Consider the following 16,616-nt stretch of genomic DNA (forward strand, 5'->3'; position numbering starts at 1 on the left):
CCATAAAACGACTTGCCCTCCTAGCTCAGGCTGGGACCTCTTACCCGACCGCTATATGTCTTCTTCTGCCCCTGGCAAGCTCATGAGCCCTGTGGGGAGCCCCTCTCCACCCAGGAGGACCCTTGTTGCCCCTCCTCCCCAAAGCCCAGGCCTGCGGTTGTCCTCAGCGACGAGGGGTTGTTCTGCTGCTTCAGTTTGCCAGAGTTTGCCAAGCTCTCTTGCCCAGAGGTCTGCCCCCGAAGCCCACTGCAGGGGTGGAGAACCAGTGGATTGCCAGATGACAGACTACAATTCCCATCATCCTTGACCATCAGCCACAGTGTTTGAACTGAGGAGAGCCACTGGTTAGGCACCTTGATTCTCACATTTGAGGGAAACGGGGGCACCATAGTTAGGAGGGTTCCTCTCCCTGTTGCCCATCGGTGCAGCCAACTTGTCCTCCTGTTAATTTCTGTGATTTTGCCCATTTTTTATACTCAAGAGTGCCTCTGAGCATGTGAGGGGTGTCTTCCCCTCAGCAATTACAATTATTCCTTACACCTCCAGGAGTGTTTTTCAACCTGTCTCAGAGAAGTCCTGCTATGGGGCACTGGAGGGAGCGTTGCAAGTCAGGTAGAAGAGACCAGTTTCTGCCTCCTCAGCCGGACTTGGGGAAAAGAGACCTTGCTCTATCATTCTGGCTTTGGCCAAACAAGTGACTGGTCTTTGGGCCTGGTTGGGCAGAGAGCAACTGGGTAATGATCCAACGCTCGTCCAACCAGCAAAGAGGATACAGGGACATCCTGTTGCATCGTGAGCATCCCCCCTCTGCGTGCATCTTGCCCCTGAATGGTCCTTGAAGGCACTGTGGCAAGACCTTTGTGGCAGCAAGAAAATCTCTCACTGTGGATGCTGCGCTTGGGTAGCTATAACCATTGAGGTGGGTTCAATTTCTCTGCTGCTGAACATTGAGGCAAAACACCTTCTCAGCAGCTAAGCACAGAGGAGCTTGCATCCATGCTGCCATTAACTTCCCACAACCAGTGCTTCGAGCTCTCCCTAGTAGAATGCCACCGTAACAGCAGTTGCCAGCCCTCTACGCACACAGTGAGGCAAAATCATAGCTAGCCAGGTCAAGGTTTTAAGGGGAATTACAGTATCTAGGTATAAAATCTAATAAATAAAGGAGAGAACAAGCAAGCAAATATTTGAGATCAGTATTACCGGGCTGCTTCAAGAAGGGCAGGAGTCGCTGCTGTATCTGTGGCCATTCTGTCCAAGGAGACTTGCCTTGCCCTAAGGCAAGCTGTGGGTACAGAGCTGTCAACTTTTCCCTTTTCTTGCAAGGAATCCTATTTGGAATAAGGGAATTTATTTCCCTTTAAAAAAGGGAAATGTTGACAGCTATGTGTGGGTACAGTGAAAGGGCCACCGCAGACTCTGCAGGGACATTCTGTGAATGATGGATACCTAAGACTAAAGCAAAGCTGGCTGGGATTCTGCCACAGAATTTTTGTCTCCTGTTTCTGAAGATGGTCACAATCCTTAAACCTGACAAAGGGTGATCTCTAAGCACCAGAAACAGCTTCTCTTAGGAGCACCCATATCAAATGATAAGTATGGACAGTCTGGAATCCAGCACGACTAATGTTAAGAGAATAAAGGATTTTACTAACATTGTCCAGTTTTCAATCCCTATTCTGTGTTTTGTCTCATAATTGTATGTTGTTGACAGGGAGAAAGGAAAGGAAATGAAGGAAGAGACTAATGGTTTGGTGTGTTTTCCCTTATTGACACACACAGTCACAGAATATGAAGGCAGCTTGCATCTGCTGTGGTGGTGGAGAGAGACATGTAGCTGTGACCTGCTTCTAAAAGAAAGGAAACCAAGGTAGACTTCATGCCACCTCAGGAAGCCTCTGGCCTTGCCCAGAGTTGCCACTGCAACGGAGCAAAAGATCAACGGGAAGCTATGCTGAACCGTGCTGATCTAGTTTCCTTCTGGTTATCCCAAAAAATAATTCCAACCAAATTAAGATATCTGGGAATGTCCCCGACAGTCATAAGATCAAAGAATATTTGGGGAAACTACAGGAGAGACTGAGTATGAAACAGGCCAGGGCAAGCGTGAGTGTAGAATTGCAGAGTTGGAAGGAACCCAAGACAGCATCTAGTCCCACCCCCTGCAATGGCTTTGAATCCATCTCTCCAAAAGACTGAGGCAGGGAAGTTATCACGCCACTCTTTATTTAGGAACACAAAACCTTCTCTCTCCCCCCCCCAATGCCTTGGAGTTCTCCTCGTTCTCTTGGCATGCTGCACCTGCCATCTAGACATATAAGAAGGAAGAGGCAGCCAATTGCCTTGAAAAATTCCAGCTGGAAGAGTTCCAGGCACCCTCCAAGCCAAGTCTCCAGGAATGGAAGTTTTCTCCCAGAGAGAGATCCTTTGCTCTGCCTCCTTCACTGCAATCCACAGCCCCGGAGGCTTCTGGAAGCTGCCTGTGAAAGCGCAGGCCCAGTTGGCTCCATGCCTGGCCCAGCCTGGGCTCACTTCTTCTTCTGTACATGGGCACAGTCATACTTTCCCCGCACGACCTTGAGCTTGACCCCTGGCAGGTCCTGCGTCCTCCCGCCCTCCACCAGGACGATGCTGTGCTCCTGCAGGTTGTGCCCTTCGCCCGGGATGAAGCAGATGGCCTCCTTGCCGTTGCTGAGCCGCACACGGGCGCACTTGCGGTTGGCCGAGTTGGGCTTCTTGGGCTTTCGGATCATGGTCTTCAGCACCACCCCTTTGAGCTGGGGGCAGCCACCGGTGGGGCCGGGCTTTGGCGGAGGCAGCTTGGGGCGGCCTTTGCGGTGCATCTGGTTGAGGGTGGCCATAGGGCAGCTCGGGGGTGGCAGCACCGGCCAGGGTGGTGGAAGGAAGCTGCGAGGGAGGGCAGCAGCTCCTGGCAAAAGAAAAAGGCAAGGGTTAGAAAAGGGCCACCCAAATGACCAAGGGGGTGGAGAGACCCCCCCCCCAGGAAGAAAGGTGGTGGCAATTGGAGCCTCTTGGCTTAGGTGAGTAAGAGGCAACATGGTAGAAGTTGATAAAGTTAAGTCTGGCATGGAGCGAGTGGGTGGAGAAAAGCGTCTCTCTTTCTCCCTAGGACCTCTTGACATGCAATGGAGCTAAATATTAGAAGATTCAGGAGAGATAAAAGGGAGACTTTTTTGACGCAGGGCAGTTAAGCTGTGGAACTTGCTCCTCCAGGAAGCAGTGATGGCCACCAACTTAAGACAATTTTACAGAGGAGGAGAGGAGGAGGGCTCTTGATGGTGGCTGCGCTCCGCCTCCGGGCTCAGAAGCAGCAATGCTTCCAAATACCGAAGTGGCCTTGCTCTTGTGCTCCGATCCTGCCCCCTGGTTTTGCCTAATGGGCACCACTTGGTGAGCGTGGGGAGAGGGTGCTGGCCTGGATCCAGCCAGGCTCTCCTCGGGTTCTGACCCTGATCGGTGAGGGCGCCCCGCCCTCCACCTGGCCCACCCGGCGCCCAGGGCAGGGGGCTGACTGAGGTCCCGCTGGCACAGACGCCCTTCGGGAGCCCGCGGCTCTGCCCCCCTGCCCAGCCCCCTCCCTCCGCGGCGCACGGAGCAGGGCAGGAGGCTCTCCCGGCGGCCACCTACCCCAGCGCAGAGGAGCCGCCAGCGCCCGCAGCAGCCCCGCCGGAGCCATCCTGCGCCTCGCTCTCTCTGGCTCACAGGGACCGGAAGGAAGGAAGACCCCGGGATCCCTCCCAACTCTATGATCCCGGGTCACGTGCCATTGGTGGGCGGGGCCTGCGACAGCCCTGAGAGGTTTCGAGGGCCGCTTTCGTGTCTCCCCCCCCCCCCACCCGCCCCGGGCAGGTTCTGAGCGGGGAGAGGAGGCAGCCCGGGGAGGGGAAGAAAGCGCCCAGGCCGCGTCCTCCGACTGGCCAAGGGCGCCGCCCCTCAAGCGGCTCCTCTTCCGATTGGGCGACGGGGCGAGAGGGCCACGCCTCTCTCCTCATTGGGTGACGCCCCGGGGAGGAGTCGAGCTGCTCTACGCTGATTGGCCGCAAGGGCGGGACGAAGCCTGAAAAGGAAGGAAAAGATTGCCGGAGGGAGAACTTCCGGTGTCAACGACAGAGGACCCGCCCCCCGTATTTCACGGCCTGTGATGCCTCCGGCTCTGCAGTGCCGGAAGTGACCATAGAGTCCAAGGCGGGATCTTATTTCTGCGCCGTAGAGCGGTTCTGCCATAGAGCTCTCCTGTCCTTGGCAGGGCGCTCTCCCTCCAGCTGAGAATCGGCGCTCATTTCGGCGACCTCCAAAGGGAGCAAAGCGGTTCCTTTGCTTGTCAGTGTTGTAAGAGAGTCGGGGGCCGAGAGGGGAGTAAAGGACAAGGACCCCACTAATATCCGAGTTATATCATGCTCCCCAAAAAGAGGAATAAACGGTGCCTTGAAGAATGCATCTTGTCAGGTTTCGGTGAATGTCTGTCTCACTGAAAGGAGTCTGCATATATTCTGCTGAGCTGCCCCGACTGAGATGTACCTCGTTCTCCACAAAATGTATCTTTTCAAGTGTATTTTCCTTTCCAAAATGTAATTGTGAATGTGTTACGGTCAAATCTGGGTGCGGGGTTACTCTGCCACCCAGCTCGTCGGACTAGGTCCGCGGGTCCCTGCGGAAGAAAATGAGCTCAGCCGGAGACAGGAGCAAACTGCAGAAGATCCAAGTTTATTGCGCAACAGGTTCAAGGCGAGATTGAACAGCGAGAAAGGGGTGACAGTGTAGCACCCTGCTTGTGGTTAACACTTAGCTGGAATGAAATATTCAACGCAGCAACAGAGAAATTAAAATAATAATTTATTTGTCAGACAAATAAATGAGAGGCACAGTGGTATATGGTTACCAAGCTCTGGCCTGCCTCCTGCCATTATGGCCAGCCCTTATATTCCCTTAATCCAGCCCCCTTTGCTCCTCCTGTGGCTGCCTCTGTCCAATCAGCCTGGTTGGATTTCCTATTGGCTGATTGCTATAACCAATTTTAAGATACACTCATATCCTCCTGTCCTTATATGGAACACAAAGAGCTATATATTGTTACATCTATAAATGACAAATAAGTAGTAATATATCTTACATGTGTCTCAACAAGGAATCTTAATTACCAGCTCACCTCTTGCCTTCCTTGCCCTATTGCCTTCTAAAACAAATGGTTAATCTTAAATTTTTATCTTAAACATATGTCAAGGATCTTGAGTTTCACATCAACATTGAAAGATCTCCTTCATTTGAAGGTTTCTAAACAAATGTCTGACAACTAATATATCTGGATGGCGTCTCATTTCTGGCAGGGGGGGCTAGGCTCATCTGCCCCCCTGGTCTCCTACAGCAATATGACTCTATGAAATAAGAATTTAACATTTCTTTCTTTCTAGATCCTTTGTATAATTACATTTAAGCAAATATTTAGTACATAACATAGGTAGCCTTTTAAGAAGGATAAGCCTTCTCAAAGGAAAGGATGGACCAGTTTACAGCCTCAAAATAAAATAGGAAGAAGCTTCTTTTTCCCCAGCCAAGCCAGTTGCCTTTGTTTTCCATGTGCCCTTGGCCTTTTGTCCTGTGACTCAAGTTTAAGGCACATGGTTTTATTTTACTGTTTACCTACCACTTTTACAACTTAGTTGTACTCTACAGCATGCAAGGTCAATGACCTGCTTCTCAGCCTTTTTATGACTTTGATAATTGTTTTCTGCTATAAATCAAAGGGGGCCCCCTTGTCCAGGAGGATAAACATCTTGCCAAAGTACTTAGGCAGTTGGTCTTCTGCCTGGCATAACATTTGAAAATCTAAGCCCATTTAATTTAGGAACCTGATCAAGATATAAGCCAATATATGCCTTAATTAAAAAATGCAGTCTATATTCAGATGCCACAACAGGAACTTTTGAAACTTCCCTCCATGTCCCAGAATACAGTGCAAAATACATCCCAGTTACATCATGAATACATTAAGAAGAGGTTGGGTTACACGGATTACATCATGAATACATTAAAGAGAGGTTGGGTTACACAGATTACATCACGAATACATTAAGAAGAGGTTGGGTTACACAGGATTAACATATGGAGGAGGGAGGGGGGAATATGCAGAGCTGGAGATATGCGCAGATAAGCACATCCTGAGTACAGGTGATGGGAAGACAATGGTCCATGTATGCATGGTCTGTCACCTGGCATTGCCCGGAGGAAAGGCTTGGCAGAGTGATTTGACAGGATTAGGGTCTTGACACCTTGCTTGAGGGATTATGGAGGACAGGGGAGATGTCATGGGGTCCTAGAGAAGTTGAGCAAATTGGCACGTTGATTTTCTATGAATTTTATAGATTTTAGTCCCTTTTGACATTGACAATTGGAAATAAATGGATATATTGTAGCGAGGAAGAAGGTGAAGAAGATATGCCCCCACTTCCGTATCAGAATGTATCTTTACTGAAATGTTGTATTATGCTGTACTTTTCTGAATGTATCCAAAATGTAGTTTTGAAGAATGTAACAACCAAAGTATTTAAAAATGTATGTACTTGACTCAGTTTGTATCCAAAAGGCTGCCAAAAACACACTCTACCACACTGCCATCTGAGTCTGCAAATAATGCCATGAATACACACCAATGCCGGCTCAAAATAAAGTGGTTTTATTTTCCAGTAAGTATGCAAACATCAGACTATCACACTTGAATTGATAGCAATGCAGAATAAGATTTCATATTTACACTGAAGCCATTTCCTGAGCATCTGCATGCTGATTATCAGCAGTTGCAGAGGTATTTTCCTGTAGATAAAGGAGAAGCCAATAAGTAGATCCAGAATTAAATAGGACTGACGCCTCCCAAAAGTCTTCCAACATCCTACTTACCTTATGTTAATCCACTCCTCATGCCATTCATGTCTCTTCCCGCCACCTCCACTGTTCTTGATTTGTATGGAAACCAAAAGGTATAAGAGTCAAGGCAGTCCTTTTCTTTGAGGTCTCACTCCATTTCATTACGTGAGCGGGGACCCTGTTGCAACAGTTTTTGTTTCTTTTCTGTTTTTTTCCAATAAAGGATCAGGTTTTGCTTTTTCCAAATCCTTCTGTGGTCTCTGTCATTTCCCGACCGGTATGGAGCCTCCAATCGTGCTCCTTCCGAGGTCCCGGTCCTCCTTCTGAGACAAGGACCCCGGGGGGGGGGGAGGCAATTAATTGTTTATTTCATCAGGCTGCAGACACGTGAGCTGGAGGGGAAGCTGCAGAGATTGGTAAATCTTGATTTGCTTTTCAGTTGTTTTTAGTTTTGATTTTTTGAAATGATTTTGTTGTAGGTTTTTTAAAAAAATATTTTAAATGTAAACTGCTTTGAGAGATTTTGTGCTTTAGCAGTACAGTGGTACCTCTGGTTATGTACTTAATTCTTTCCGGAGGTCCGTTCTTAACCTGAAGCACCACTTTAGCTAATGGGGCCTCTTGCTGCTGCTGTGCTGCTGTTGCACAATTTCTGTTCTCATCCTGAAGCAAAGTACTTAATCCGAGGTAATATTTCTGGGTTAGCAGAATCTGTAACCTGAAGCGTATGTGTCAGGGGTTCAGAGACAGAGGCACAGGTGAGGGAGGAGACGGAGAGCGACGAGGAAGAATCCCAGGACAGTGAGGAAGAGGATGACAATGACTTGAGATCTTCCATGAGTCTCTCAAGTGAATCGGAGGATTCTCAGGAGGGGGCGCCCCTAGTCAGGACAAGGGGGGTCACAGGGGGGACCTGCCAGGAGCAGGGAAGCAGCAGGGAAACCCCGAGCGGGAGTGGGAGATCGGGGCCGGCTTCCCAGCAGGAACGAAGGGAAGAGAGGGGGGTGCCCAGTGTGACACACGGAGCGGAGCAGGAAAGAGACAGGGGAAGGAGATCTGGGGAGAACGTCCTGCCGGAAGAGGGGGAGAGTAGTACAGGGAGTAGTGTCAGTGTCAAAAGGAAGGTCAGGGGTAGCGAGCGCGCGCCAAGTTCAAATGTGGAGGCGCGCGGAAATGGAGAAAGCCCGGAGGAGGAGCCCAGCCCCAAAGCACGAAGGAGGGGGGAAGAGGCATCTCAGGAATCCGCTTCGGGAGAGAGCAGGAGGGAAGGAACCCAGGGGGGCAGAAAGACCCTGCGGAAAAGGAAAGACAGGAAGCGGTGGTCTAGCACAAGCCTCATAAGTTGGTGCAGGGGCGGGACCGAGTCAGAGGGGACTTCAAATGTCTGACGTTAGACACTCGGGGCTGCACGCCTCGGTTGTGGAACCAATAATGAACTGCAATAAACATCATTGTATATAAGAAGAACTTGGCGTTGGTCTTTTGTGAGCTGAGACCAGAGGCAGCCCGGGACAGTAAGTCCCCTCCTAAACTACGCAAAAAATTTTTTTTTGCAAAGCTCACGAAGTTTGGCAGCCATGAGTATGGACCAGCAGATAGCTGAGCTACGCGACGCAGTCTCCCAGCTTACCACTGCGGTAACGATCTCCCAGAAGAGGGGGGAAGAGGCGGAAAAGCGGTGCCAAGATCTGCAAGCCAGGTGGGATCATGCATGCCAAGTGGGGTTCCCGGGGACCAAAGCTGCTGGAGTAGCACTGGGCAGAAGAGGGGGCAACTTAGTAGCCCACTTCGATGGGAACCTGCAGCAATACCCCAGTTTTAAGGCAGACGTAGAATATGCGTTGCATTTGCTTCGCGACGACTTTAAAGATGAAGAGGAAAAAGTGGGTTTCATTGTGTCCCACTTGCATGGGGAAGCGAGGGCTTGGCTGCGCAATCTGTGGCGCGAGGATTGCCCTGCTCGAAGGGACTCTGATGAATTTATCAAATGCATGGACGCTTGTTTCCAGTCTAGTGTGGATGTGGATGTGGCACGCCAGCAGCTCCATGGTTTAAGGCAAGGCAAGGCTTCCGTGCGTCAGTACCATGCTCGCTTTTTCGCCTTGCTGAATGTGCTGCGATGGGAGAAAGATTCTCTGGCTGTCAGAGACTTATTTTGGGAGGGGCTCTCTGGCCCGGTGAAGGACGAATTGGCTAGGGGGGACAGACCTAAAACCCTGGCAGACGTGGTGCAGCGTGCGCTTGCCATTGGAGTGCGCCAGGAAGAACGCCCTTGGCGCAATGAGGGGGGTAGCCAGCTTCACGCACCGTCTAGAGTGCCTCCTTTGTTTCCCAGAGATCCAGGACGTCCGCGTCTCTCCCCTCAGCTGCAGCCAGGGGAGGAGCCTATGGAACTGGGGAGTGCAAAGGCTCAGTCAGTGGCCGGAGCCCCAGCGTCCGGAACAGTCAAGAAGAAGCCTCCTAGAGGGAACAGGAAGTGTTACGTCTGTGACAGTGCAACGCACATGGCCAAAGAGTGTCCCCAGAGGCTCCGGCAGCACACTGCAGCCTTGGCGACAGTAAATGCAGCAGCACAACATGAAGAGCTGTATCAGGGAAACGACAATGCCTGGCTGGAATCAGCAATGTTGGGGCACAGCCAGGCAAGTCAATAGAGCAGTCCCCAGCGCCTTTGCAGCCTACAGACCCCCTGCCACCCAAACCTGTAGTGCAGCTCACTGCAACCCTCCAGCTACCTAATGGACGCACCCTGGAAGTCCCCATCACAATTGACAGTGGGAGCAACGCAGACTTCGTGGGGGTGCAGTTCGTCAAGCAGCATCGCATAGAGCTCCTACCAGCCACGCTGCCATTGAACGTCGTCACAGTGGATGGCAGGAAGCTGCTGGGGGGGCAAGTGGTACAACAGACGCCGCCCATGGTGATGCAGATTGGCAATCACCGAGAAGTCATCAGTTTCAACGTCACCCGCCTTTCAGACACGCCTATAGTGTTAGGCATGAGTTGGCTGGATAGGCACAGCCCGACCATGGCGTGGTACCAGCGACAGCTCACCTTCGGCTCGTCCTATTGCGCGCAGCATTGCATCCAGACCGGTCAGGAGGAGGAGGGCCAAGAGGAGGGGCAGCAGCTACGTCTCAGCATGGCGCAAGCAGTACCCCTCAAGTACAAGGGGTTTTTGGAGGTTTTCTGCGAGAAGGAGGCTGACCAGTTGCCACCTCACCGGCCCTACGATTGCGCTATTGACCTCTTGCCAGGGACAACGCTGCCGCCTGTGAGGCTGTATTCCATGTCCGAGGAGGAGCTGCAGGAGCTCCGGGAATTCATAGATCACAATCTACAGCGGGGATTCATCCGAGAATCGAAGGCTGTAGGGGGCAGTCCTGTGTTTTTTGTGAAGAAGAAAAACACGCCCCAAAAGAGACTGATCGTAGACTTCAGATTCATAAACTCAAAGACAAAGCCCGCGGCCTTTCCCATGCCCAAGATCGACGACCTGCTCGCGACGGTGCGGAAAGGGAAGATCTTCACCAAGTTGGATCTCCGCGGAGCTTACAATCTCATACGCGTGCGAGAGGGTGATGAGTGGAAGACGGCCATGTTCACGCCGTTGGGCACCTACGAATACAGAGTTATGCCGTTTGGTCTCCAAAATGGCTCCCACTTTTTCCAAGCTTTTATGCATCATGTGCTAGCGGGACTCCTCTACAAGAAGTGCGTATGTTTCCTCGACGACATTCTGATCTTCTCAGAATCGCCGGAGGCTCACGAGAGCGACGTGAAGGAGGTCCTGCAGAGGCTACGGGAGCACAGGCTCTACGCCAAGTTGGAGAAGTGCCAATTCGACGTGACGGAGGTGGATTTTCTGGGCTATAGGCTGTCCGACAGGGGACTAGCCATGGACAGTGCCAAGGTCCGCGCGGTGTTGGACTGGAAGAGCCCGCGAAATCGGAAAGAGGTCCAGAGGTTCGTCGGCTTCACCAACTTTTACCGCAAGTTCATCAGGGGTTTCGCCAAGGAGACGGCAGCTATCACGGACACTCTCAGCTCCAAGAAGAAGAAGTTCACCTGGACGGACCAAGCGGAGCAGTCCTTCAGGAGACTTAAGAGTCTCTTCGCGTCCGAAGAACAGCTGCTACACGTGAATCCTGGCAGGCCCATGAGGGTGGAGACTGACGCATCTGACAGAGCGGTGGGGGCCATCCTCTTACAGGAAGACCCGCAGGGAAACTGGAGGCCCTGTGCTTTCTACTCCAGAAAGCTCAGCAAGTCGGAGCAGAACTACACCATTTGGGACAGGGAGTTGCTGGCCATACACGCAGCTTTCAAGGCGTGGAGGCACTTTCTCATCGGAGCCAAGCACACCGTGCAGGTCCGCACGGACCACAAGAACCTAGAGTACTGGCGCACGGCGAAGCTACAGAGCCAGAGGCACATACGCTGGGCGGAGTTCTTTGCGGATTTCGATTTCAGGATAGAGTACATCCCAGGCGACAACAATGTCATAGCAGATGCGCTCTCCAGGAAACCGCAGTATCTCGAGGCAGCGGCACCGGTGGCAGCCAAGCACATTTTTGCACCGCAGGCGTGGGCGTGCGCTTCAGCCGCCGTGGACCTGGAGGCGGTGCGTCACGCGTTGCAGGCGGATCCGTTCGCACAGTCCAAGATGGAAGAGGTGCGGAGGGGCACAGCGAAGGACGACGAGTTCCAGATACGCGACGGCCTGCTGACCCGTAAAGGTGCTCTCTACATTCCGGGAGACGATCTCCGCGCGAAAGTTCTGCAGCAGTTGCACGACGCACCCAGCGCTGGCCACTTCGGCAAGGAAAAGACGACAGAATTAGTGGCCAGAGACTTTTGGTGGCCCCAGATGCGAGGGGAGGTCGCGGAGTACGTCGCCAGGTGTGACACGTGCCAAAGGTCCAAGCCAGTGCACCAGAAGCCAGCGGGACTGCTGGAACCGCTGGAAACGCCACTGCAACCGTGGGAGAGGGTGGCGCTGGACTTTGTCACTGATCTGCCCAGTTCGCGAGGCAAGACGGCGGTGCTTGTGGTTGTAGACCTGTTCACCAAGATGGCGCATTTCATTCCTTGCGCGAAGGTGGCGACAGCGGAGCAGACAGCCAAACTGTTCATCGACCACGTGTTCAAGGTGCATGGGTTGCCACGGTCCATTCTGTCCGACAGGGGGCGCCAGTTTGTGTCCAGTTTCTGGCGGAAGCTCCTAGGGATCCTGCACGTCAAAATCAACCTGTCGTCGGCGAGACATCCGCAGACCAACGGCCAAGCAGAGAGGGTCAACGCGATCATGCAGCAGTACCTGAGATGTTACGCCAATCAGCGACCCGCGGCTTGGGTGGATTACCTGCCGATGGCTGAGTTTGCCTACAACAACACGAAGCACGCGTCTACGGGGGTGACGCCGTTCTTCGCTAACAATGGAAGGCATCCCAGAACCTTCCCGGGGCTCGTAACGACGGGGGAGGGGGAGCCACAGGAAGCCGACCATTTCGCAGCAGAATTGCAAGAGGTGCACGACGAGCTACGGAGACATTTAGAGCTAGCTAAACAAGCCTATAAGGTGCAGGCGGACAAACACAGGAGGGAGGGGGAAGACATCCAGGTGGGAGACTGGGTATGGTTAGCGGCCCAAGCGGTGCCGGCCAAGTCGTTAGCTAAAAAGAAGCTAGGACACAGGCAACTAGGGCCGTACCAAGTTGAGGCCAGGATCAATCCCGTAGCGTTTCGATTGGCCCTCCCCGAGGGTTCCAGAATGCACCCGGTCTTTCATAGGTCGATGCTCACCCCCTACAAGGCCCCACACAGATTTCAGGAGTCAGGGACGGCACCTGAACCAAGCAGGGAGTCGCCCAAGAGGGGGAGGTCACCTAAGGACGAACCAGTCAACGAGGTCACAGAGATTCTGGACTCAAGATGGGGGGAAGAGGGAGTAGAATATTTTCTCGCCAGGGAGGGCGCCCCGGCCAGCACCAACAGTTGGGTGCCGGACTACGCTTTGGACGAACCCCTCCTCAAGGACGAGTTCCATGCCCTTTTCCCACGCAGGCCCATGCCAGCACAGTTTTTCGACGATTGGCTTTTTACGCCCACACTTTCCGCCAGCACCTTCCGAGGGTTCTCCTCCGCAGAGGAGACAACGCCAGAGTCGAGCCCTCCAAGGGGATCGTGTTCGGGGGTGGACACCGACCCTTCTTACTGGTGGGACGACCAACCAGAAGAGGACTGGCGCATGAGGTGGCGGGTGGGTCCTTGGCAAGCAGACCCCACCCAGGCAACAGGGGGAGGGGAGGACGTGAACATGTTGGGAGAGGACAATGGGTTCGAGTACACAAACAATGAACTGGAAGCAGAGGAGATCGACGTCGACGACCTGTGTCCGGCAGCGACCTCCGCAACGACGGAGCCCCCGGAACCTGCGCCCGAGCAGCGGGAGGGGGGAAGGGGGGGCTTCGAGGGGGGGATGGATGTCAGGGGTTCAGAGACAGAGGCACAGGTGAGGGAGGAGACGGAGAGCGACGAGGAAGAATCCCAGGACAGTGAGGAAGAGGATGACAATGACTTGAGATCTTCCATGAGTCTCTCAAGTGAATCGGAGGATTCTCAGGAGGGGGCGCCCCTAGTCAGGACAAGGGGGGTCACAGGGGGGACCTGCCAGGAGCAGGGAAGCAGCAGGGAAACCCCGAGCGGGAGTGGGAGATCGGGGCCGGCTTCCCAGCAGGAACGAAGGGAAGAGAGGGGGGTGCCCAGTGTGACACACGGAGCGGAGCAGGAAAGAGACAGGGGAAGGAGATCTGGGGAGAACGTCCTGCCGGAAGAGGGGGAGAGTAGTACAGGGAGTAGTGTCAGTGTCAAAAGGAAGGTCAGGGGTAGCGAGCGCGCGCCAAGTTCAAATGTGGAGGCGCGCGGAAATGGAGAAAGCCCGGAGGAGGAGCCCAGCCCCAAAGCACGAAGGAGGGGGGAAGAGGCATCTCAGGAATCCGCTTCGGGAGAGAGCAGGAGGGAAGGAACCCAGGGGGGCAGAAAGACCCTGCGGAAAAGGAAAGACAGGAAGCGGTGGTCTAGCACAAGCCTCATAAGTTGGTGCAGGGGCGGGACCGAGTCAGAGGGGACTTCAAATGTCTGACGTTAGACACTCGGGGCTGCACGCCTCGGTTGTGGAACCAATAATGAACTGCAATAAACATCCTTGTATATAAGAAGAACTTGGCGTTGGTCTTTTGTGAGCTGAGACCAGAGGCAGCCCGGGACAGTATGTAACCTGAGGTAAAGGTAAAGGTACCCCTGCCCGTACGGGCCGGTCGTGTCTGACTCTAGGCTTGTGCGCTCATCTCACTTAAGAGGCCGGGGGCCAGCGCTGTCCGCAGACACTTCCAGGTCACGTGGCCAGCGTGACGAAGCTGCTCTGGCGAGCCAGCACCAGCGCAGCACACGGAAACGCCGTTTACCTTCCCGCTATAAGGCGGTCCCTATTTATCTACTTGCACTTAGGGGTGCTTTCGAGCTGCTAGGTGGGCAGGAGCTGGGACCGAAAGACGGGAGCTCACCCCGCTGCAGGGATTCGAACCGCCGACCATGCGATTGGCAAGTCCTAGGCGCTGAGGTTTTACCCACAGCGCCACCGGTGTCCCATAACCTGAGGTACCACTGTACATAAATACTTTTACAAACAAATAAATAAAACAAGTGAAGCGGAGGGTGGCCCACCATGGAGCACAGGGGGCTCCCCAGCCCTTCTTTATTTATTCCTAAAGAATTTTATTGATTTGTTAACACACAAGCAAAAGTGCAAAGGTAACAAAAAGAAGGAAAGTGAAGAATCAAAGATTTATACCACAAAGCACCACGGACTGGAAGGACAAAGTAAAAAGATACAGTGCAGCTCCAAAGGGATAAAAAGGTGTTAACTTTATTAAATCTTCCCTGTGACAGCTGTTCAGATATTTCACAGAATCATCAAATTGTAGAGCTGAAAGAGTTGGATGATGCAGCCTTGACAGCGCACTCTGAGGAAGCTCCGCAGAGACTCACTCACTGTTTTGCTCAAGTCTGCAGAGAGTTTGGCCTCACCACCAGAGCAGCGAAGGCCATCATTCTGGGTCAGGATATGTCCAGCACTCGACGCATCATTCCTGCATCACTGGACTAGGTGACCCTTGGAATGCCTTCCAACACAACAGTTCTATGCATGAGGTGGAAGATGATGTTGTCTACCTGGGCTCCACCATTAGAAGCAACCACTCCATTGACGCTGAGCCGAACAAGCGTATTGGCAAGGCAGCTATGGCAATGGCTCATCTCTCCAGTGTCCAATACTTGGTCCTTTATGGAAAAACCTAGATGTGAGGCTGCTCAGTCACCCAGCTGGTCGGGCAGAGCCCACGGGTCCCTGCGGAATAAAGGAAAGAGTCCAGCCACCAACCAGAGCAAATAGCTGTAGACTGTCCTGTATTACGGCCATCCTGTATCAAACCATCCCCCTTTGATAGTCCGTCCTTCATGGAGCAAAATAAATGTGGACTGGTGTAAATCCAATGTACGGTTGATTTACTATGAATTTATAACAGAAACGTCGCGTATGTCGTGTGTGAGTGGGTGTACAAACTGAATGATGGGGGGGGTGTTCCTGCAACCGTTCCCCCCTTCGGAGATAAGATTGCAAAGGTGGCTACTGGATACAAGATGGTCATAATCCCTTAAGCGTACCAACACGTACTCAGGAGCCCTACCCAGTCGGCATGACAACCTTGATGGTCCCAGACAGAAGACCATCAAAGTCACAAAGGACTTGCATATGGGAGTGGATTCAACACGGACTGGAACAAAGGACAATAATCAGATCTTCCCTCTGGGGGCAGGAAACTGCAAAGTCCCCTCTGTCACCTGGAAATGACTCAGTGGGGGGGGGGGAGGAACCAGCCAGGGGACAAGATACTCAGATACAAGATACTTACTGCCACAACTCCTCCCTCAACCCCTCCTTTTTGTGATGTGTCAATGATGTAGTCATGATGTAGTTGTGATGTAGTTTTAGGGGTGTAGCTTGGGGGATTAGTAACTAATAAAAGTTGGGGTCTTCTTTTGTTCTGGGCTTCCATTTCGTTTCACCTGGTGGCAGGTGGGAGTCCTGTGGCGACAGTCTTCAATAAAGACCAAGCCTACTGGCTGCTGTTTTGCTCTGGTATTCCTGGCTGGTGTCCTTGTTTTTTTGTCCAAGGGAGCCCTCGGATTTCTCCGGTAACAAAACAAAGAGATGTGCACCACCCCAACCGAATAAATCCATACCATCAGAACAAGTTACAGATAGGTAGCCGTGTTGGTCTGCCATAGTCAAAATAAAAAAATTCCTTCCAGTAGCACCTTAAAGACCAACTAAGTTAGTTCTTGGTATGAGCTTTCGTGTGCATGCACACTTGCATGTGTATCTGAAGAAGTGTGCATGCACACGAAAGCTCATACCAAGAACTAACTTAGTTGGTCTTTAAGGTGCTACTGGAAGGAACATCAGAACAAGGTTCAATTCAGTTGAGCAGTTGGGGAAATAAGGAATATTTCCAAAAACTGTTTGCAAAGCTGGAACTTCCCCATTTCTAAAGCTCAAGGGGTCAGAAGGGCCCTGGGCGCCTGCTTACATCCTGTTTTAGGTTTCACGTCTGATGTGTCATTCTCTGTCCAAGCACAGCAATTCTGTTCATAGCCAGACTACTATTTTGCTGCAG

General features: G+C 52.4%; 1 protein-coding gene and 1 long non-coding RNA gene across 2 annotated transcripts; both read right to left on the reverse strand.

The window, feature by feature from the left end:
- Nucleotides 1–2,209: 2,209 nt before the first annotated feature.
- Nucleotides 2,210–3,779, reverse strand: MRPS12 (mitochondrial ribosomal protein S12). Its single transcript, XM_081164173.1, has 2 exons — nucleotides 3,649–3,779; nucleotides 2,210–2,929 (listed from the first exon to the last, which is right to left on the reverse strand). Exons 1-2 carry the CDS (start codon nucleotides 3,695–3,697, stop codon nucleotides 2,529–2,531), a joined length of 450 nt encoding a protein of 149 aa, XP_081020299.1. The 5' UTR covers nucleotides 3,698–3,779; the 3' UTR covers nucleotides 2,210–2,528.
- Nucleotides 3,780–6,677: 2,898 nt separating this feature from the next.
- Nucleotides 6,678–16,185, reverse strand: LOC308569958. The gene is made up of 2 exons (XR_014000929.1): nucleotides 14,551–16,185; nucleotides 6,678–7,387 (listed from the first exon to the last, which is right to left on the reverse strand). It is a non-coding gene; the product is annotated as an uncharacterized lncRNA (long non-coding RNA).
- Nucleotides 16,186–16,616: the final 431 nt, after the last annotated feature.

The sequence above is a fragment of the Podarcis bocagei genome (genome assembly GCF_964188305.1).
Source record: "Podarcis bocagei genome assembly, chromosome: 12".
Lineage (NCBI taxonomy): Eukaryota > Metazoa > Chordata > Lepidosauria > Squamata > Lacertidae > Podarcis > Podarcis bocagei.